Raw genomic sequence first — 5,459 nt, forward strand, 5'->3', positions numbered from 1 at the left:
CGGCGCGTCGATGCGATGCGATTCAATGTCCCCCGACCCGACAGTTCCGACGGCGTGGCGTGGCGTGGCGTGTTTCGCGATCAAACGCGCGAGCTCGTATTATTCATCCCGTCGCTGCTCCTACAGCTTCGGATGACGCATATCGTCAACGTCGAATCCCCGTCACCGAGTATAAACGTCGAATATTCACAAGATAAACGTCGTCTCGTCGAATGCCACGAACGGCACAAGAATCGTGGGTACGGTCGGAGTAGCTCGATGGTAAGGAAGCGGTACTCACCTCGGCTGGCCTCTTAATCCCCTTGATATCGCATTTCGCGTCCGCGGATGCCTTGTCGTTCTCTGTCACCTTCTCGACAGCGACCTCGTTATTTTCCTTGGTGCTCATGGTTGGTTGAATCGAAGATGCGACGTACGCGTCAATAATCCAAATAGCTCGACTTCGCGACTCGAACTGAACTCGGTGAAGTACGAAAGAGCGGCGGCGGCGTTGGCGGCGGCAGCGACGACGGCGACGGCGTGTACGCGTAGCGAGACTGCAAATACGTGTCTTCACACGACGTCGGTTTCCGCCGAAATGCCCGAGAGAGCAGCGTCGTCAGGCAGTCAGGCGAAGACCCGTGGGGCTGCGAGGGAGAGGGTGAACGAGAGCGAAGGCTAGGAGGGGAGGGGGAAGAGAGCAAGCGATATGGGGAAAGAGCGTGGCGTGCGGCGGGGGAGAGGTCGAACCAGTCAGGAGTGGAGTGTGTGCCGACGACTGTGGCGCGAATAGCGCTAAGCGGACTACTACCAGATCCCGGCTCGCCTCTAGCACGTCCAACCTGGCTTTGTTCAAAAATGAAGATGGCGCGGCTTTGAAATCCGATAAATTCCTGATTGGCCGATCTCGTCGTCACCCGTATTTCGATGCGATCGTCAACGAGTCACGATTTTACAGTGGCGTACGATGTTCCGCGACTTTCCGAAGGGATTTCACATTTAACGCGGCTACTCCGGGTATAAATAAAATTAAAACTCGCGGAGGACGAGGGGTTCGAGAGTTCGTGGCCCGAGCGAGACGTCCGGTTCGAGGCTACGTCGCTCGATTCAAATAAGCCTTGGCGCTGCGAATCCTTCTACGTGGGTTTCGAGGGGATCTCGCGTTCGCGAGAAATCGATAGACATCCTATCCGAACGTGCGAACGACCACGAATTACCGCGAAACGATCGAGCGGGAAATGGACCGCGAGATCCGATCCGCAACTCGTAGCGAATTTCACGTCGATCGTGGCGTTTCTCGCACGCAGGCCGCAAACTCGTGCGCTAATTGTAATTCAACTTTTCCGAAATTCTCGCCGATGCTTAAACGATGTTCCTTCGTCGTAATTACGTCGCGTGCTCATTTCAATGGAGCGCAAAAGGATGATTATTTTTCAGTTTACTCTACCATTACTAACTATACTTTTTTTTATTATTATGCGTCAACGAAAAACAATTAAAATGACACATCTCGACCTTTAAAAAGCACGCATATATATATATATATACATATATTATTTATATAAATATATATATATATATACCCTATATAGTGTTTCTTAAATAGTACCCACTAATCGTACAGCGCTTATTCTCCTAATAAAAAGTTTAATGGAAAAGTCCTGAGCCAATTTTTTCTACAACGCTCGATGATACAGTTATTATTAAGTAAAGCTAATCCAATCGTAAAAGTAAAGATAGTCCAATCGGTGCCGTCCTTTGGGTACGGACACACGTCAGTGAATCGCGCTCTCGATAGTGTGTGCGCTTACGCACATTACCAAGCACGTGACTCACTGACGTGTGCCCAACTAAAAGACGACGCCGATTGGACTATCTTTACTCGATAATAACTGCTTCGTTGAGCATTGTAGAAAAAAATGGCTCGGGACTTTTCGACTCAATTTTTGATCAGGACTAGCACTATATTACCATAATATAGGTTTGTGCGTATCGCATGTTCCAATATGCTCCAATTCGTGCCCGTATAGCTCCTATTCACTCTGACGAGCGCGTTGGAGTGAGTAGGAGCGTATCGGAGCACGTTGGTGCATATTGGAGCACGCGACGCGACAAACCTTATGATTAGTGAGCGCTATTTAAGAAACACCATATACATATATATGTATATATATGAATGTGTGCGCGCGCGCGTGTGTGCGTGTGTGTGTTATACAGAAATATATTTGTAGTCACGTGTACACATATAGTCACTGCGTGTCGACCAGTTGTATGTACGCACACGTTACAATATTATTGTTCATCGCATATAAGATTATTAAATAGATAAGTTAATCATTAGACCGGATCCACCGTGCAAAGTTGCTCGTTTATTTATATCCGATGTAACGCAAATAATGAAGGGTAGTTTAATATAAAATTGCACTTATCGATTGGATATTTTATATAATTTTGATGCCAGTTGTGTTAAATGGCGTAAATCCGATAGTGGTTTCGCGGAGACTTTACTAATCGCACACTAAACCGCAAGTGTTTCCTCTCGCAGTAACGTCGTGCGCAATTGGAATTCGTAAATATTGTAGCATCGGTTGTATTATTAATAATTATGTATGTGCAACGCAAAAAATATACTCAAGGTTTCTGAATTTATTGCAACGCAATGAGAATAAAGCGCATGCCCAGGCGCACTATATGATTGCAGGCGCCACGATTTCCGGTTGAACTACATCTCTCTTTTCTTTCGATACGTGCCAAGATGGTAGGTTAATACGCGATTTTCACAAGTTTTTATCCGTGAATATCCTAGAAATCTTTAGAATTTTTCACTTCACGAAATAGCAATTGCGGTAAACATAATTAGAATTTACAATTCTAATTATGTTTACCGCAATTTGATGTGAATATCTGTTACTACGGTGCAATAATTCGATGTGAGGAGACATAACCTATTTATTCGGAATGAGTACGGAAATGTTTTTACTCTACGCAACACGCAACAATAAATATACGCATAGCGTATATTTACTCGAATTATTTATAAGAATTAGAAACCAGATATACCTCGAAGATCGATTACTTCGTCATTCTACATAATAATGTATCGAGTCTTAGAATTTGATATGATTCTTTATAGGTTAACGTCCCGAAGCAAAGGCGTACTTTTTGCAAAAAATGCAAGGTACACAAGAATCATAAAGTAACGCAGTACAAGAAGAGTAAGGAGAGACATGCCTCGCAGGGTAGAAGGCGTTACGACCGTAAACAGCAAGGGTTCGGTGGTCAAACGAAGCCCATCTTCAGAAAAAAAGTGAGTGCATGATGATAAGTTTACAGAATAAATCCGATAGCAATGATAAATTATATTTATTTAATGATATAGCAAAGCGAGTAAAGTTATTACTACATCTTTTATGCAAATTCAGATGTATACATTATGTCTGTTCTTTGCTGAACTAGTTGTATATTCGCTTAAAATGAAGTAAATACAAGTATATTTGCAAAAGTACGAAAGGAAATGTTAGTGCAATCTGTCCAGTGCAGTAACAAAGAACAGACTCATTAATTCATAATGTTCTTCGAGAATATTAATTAAAATGTTATAATTTAGGTTATAACAATAACGGTAGTATATCAATTTTTACTAAATATATTTTCTTACATTATTGTAGGCAAAAACAACAAAGAAAATTGTACTAAGGATGGAGTGCACGGAATGCAAATATAGAAAACAAATTCCATTGAAGAGATGCAAGCATTTCGAACTAGGAGGTGACAAGAAGAGAAAGGTGAATACCAATACATCTAGAAACTATTCAAATAAAAATGAAACATGCATAAATTCTGACTGACAATCTACTATTTTTTATTTTCAGGGTCAAATGATTCAGTTTTAAGCTACTCGATACTTTACATTCTGTATTTAATAAATAAATCAATCAAGGATTTGTACATGTCTTTATTGTGTATTTTATAATGCAAAAACGTCCAAAATACCTAAAATAATTAGCGATACAGCATTAAAATAATTACCTTAATATTTATTCACCTCGATTCTCATCGTTTTCTGACAATCGTGGTACAGAAACTATCTGTTGTGGATTGCTAACAATAAAAAAAAAAGGTTGAGTATTTTAACTGCTATGCTATTTTATGCTATGTATAAATTAAGGTCAATACATGTGCATAGTAATTATTTATCATAAAAAATATAACTAATTAAAAATTGTATGGTCAATATTTAAGTGTGACTGTTAATCTTACCATTTAAAATTGAAAGTAAATATGCGTTATTAATCATATTAATATATATGAATGTAAATATCTTCCTATATAAGAAAAATATCAAGACTTACTTTAATATAGATGCATCCAATCCTTCCTGCTCCATTTTTAATTTAACTGCTTGTTTTGGTACACCAAAGTGTAACATTTTGAAGTATTTTTCATAGCGTGGATCTTTAGCTGCAGACTGTATTTCTTTCTGTTCGTCCTTAGGCTCTATCTCACTATTATCAGGTTCATCCACTTCACGTATTTCTACTAATTTACTTGTATTATCCTCATTAACATTATTTGATTCTTTATGATGGTCTTGTTCTAAACCAGGTATAGAAGATAACTATGCAGAAGCAAAGTAAAATATTTGTGAAAAAATAAATTCTATGCGCAAGATAATTTATTGTAAAAGTTTTTTTTCTTTTACAATTTCTTTTTATGCACCTCACAAACATACACGTACCCGCGATTCTAATATTTCTAACGATGCCTCCAACTTTTGCAACTTGTTTTCGAAATCAAACAATCTCTCCTCGCAGGACAAGGCGAATTTATTCAAGAACGTGACGGTATGGGTAATAAAATGATTTATGAAGGAGACCGTTCGCTTTTGGTTGATCGGCGGTACCTGGAATACAAACCATTTGAACAAGTCTGCTCCCCGCATTATTGTGGAGCATTGTCAAATTCAGCCGACCATGTATGCATGCACGAGAAACGTTAAAATTTCATCGACACCTTTGCATAATCTATAGTCGGCTCGATTAGCGGTATTTTATAATCACTCATCATGGATTACAGTCGTACAGAAATTTCCTTTTTCAATTTATCAAAGTCAATTATCAACAACTGTCAACAGTGTCAACCCACATCATCACATCATGCAAAACACCTCGGTATACATTTTCTAAGCCAATGAGAACGTGACACCATATTCCGCCATGTTGCTGTAATTAAGGTCATCACACGTAAAAAAATTTTAGTTGCAATCGTAAGACCGTAAGCAAATCGGCCAATCACAGAGCGTTTTAAAACGTGAGATCGTAATTTTGATTGTGATTGGTCGATTTGCTTGCGACTTATGCTGCATTCACACTGCATCCGATTTTCGTTGTACGATGCTCTGCATCCAATCAGAAAACAGGATTCCGATAATACGAAGCAAAATTCATCGGAATCCTGTTTTCTGATTGGTTGCAGAGCGT

General features: G+C 39.8%; 3 protein-coding genes across 5 annotated transcripts in view; 1 reads left to right on the plus strand and 2 right to left on the minus strand.

Annotated features, from left to right (window-relative positions):
• The window catches only part of LOC108729748 (glutamic acid-rich protein), a 7,142-nt gene extending 6,313 nt beyond the window's left edge, over positions 1-829 (minus strand). Inside the window, exon 1 of the mRNA XM_018458999.1 lies at positions 281-829. Coding sequence (XP_018314501.1) covers positions 281-388 — 108 coding nt within the window. The 5' untranslated portion in view covers positions 389-829. The remainder of the gene's footprint in view (positions 1-280) is intronic.
• RpL36A (ribosomal protein L36A) overlaps positions 1-3,933 on the plus strand; it is a 4,173-nt gene extending 240 nt beyond the window's left edge. The window contains exons 1-4 of one of the 2 annotated variants that reach the window (XM_018458994.1): positions 1-69; positions 3,113-3,286; positions 3,648-3,764; positions 3,852-3,933. The exon at positions 1-69 is cut by the window's left edge and continues 240 nt beyond it. In XM_018458994.1, the coding sequence (XP_018314496.1) occupies positions 1-69; positions 3,113-3,286; positions 3,648-3,764; positions 3,852-3,872 (381 nt within the window). In that variant the 3' untranslated portion in view covers positions 3,873-3,933. Of the gene's footprint in view, positions 70-2,639; positions 2,738-3,112; positions 3,287-3,647; positions 3,765-3,851 lie in introns of those variants that run through there. The other variant, XM_018458995.1, reaches the window with a different exon arrangement.
• Positions 3,927-5,197, minus strand: CCDC53 (Coiled-coil domain containing 53). 2 transcript variants are annotated; one of them, XM_018458996.1, is made up of 4 exons: positions 4,993-5,197; positions 4,718-4,882; positions 4,332-4,597; positions 3,927-4,080 (listed from the first exon to the last, which is right to left on the minus strand). In XM_018458996.1, the coding sequence occupies exons 1-4, from the start codon at positions 5,044-5,046 to the stop codon at positions 4,017-4,019; spliced, it is 549 nt and encodes a 182-aa protein (XP_018314498.1). In that variant the 5' UTR covers positions 5,047-5,197; the 3' UTR covers positions 3,927-4,016. The 2 variants fall into 2 exon arrangements, with proteins under 2 accessions (XP_018314498.1, XP_018314500.1); XM_018458998.1 differs by having other exon boundaries at positions 4,952-5,027.
• Between the last annotated feature and the right edge of the window lie 262 nt (positions 5,198-5,459).

This window comes from Mycetomoellerius zeteki, unplaced genomic scaffold, assembly GCF_001594055.1.
Source record: "Mycetomoellerius zeteki isolate Tzet28-1 unplaced genomic scaffold, Tzet1.0 scaffold79, whole genome shotgun sequence".
Classification (NCBI taxonomy): Eukaryota; Metazoa; Arthropoda; class Insecta; order Hymenoptera; family Formicidae; genus Mycetomoellerius; species Mycetomoellerius zeteki.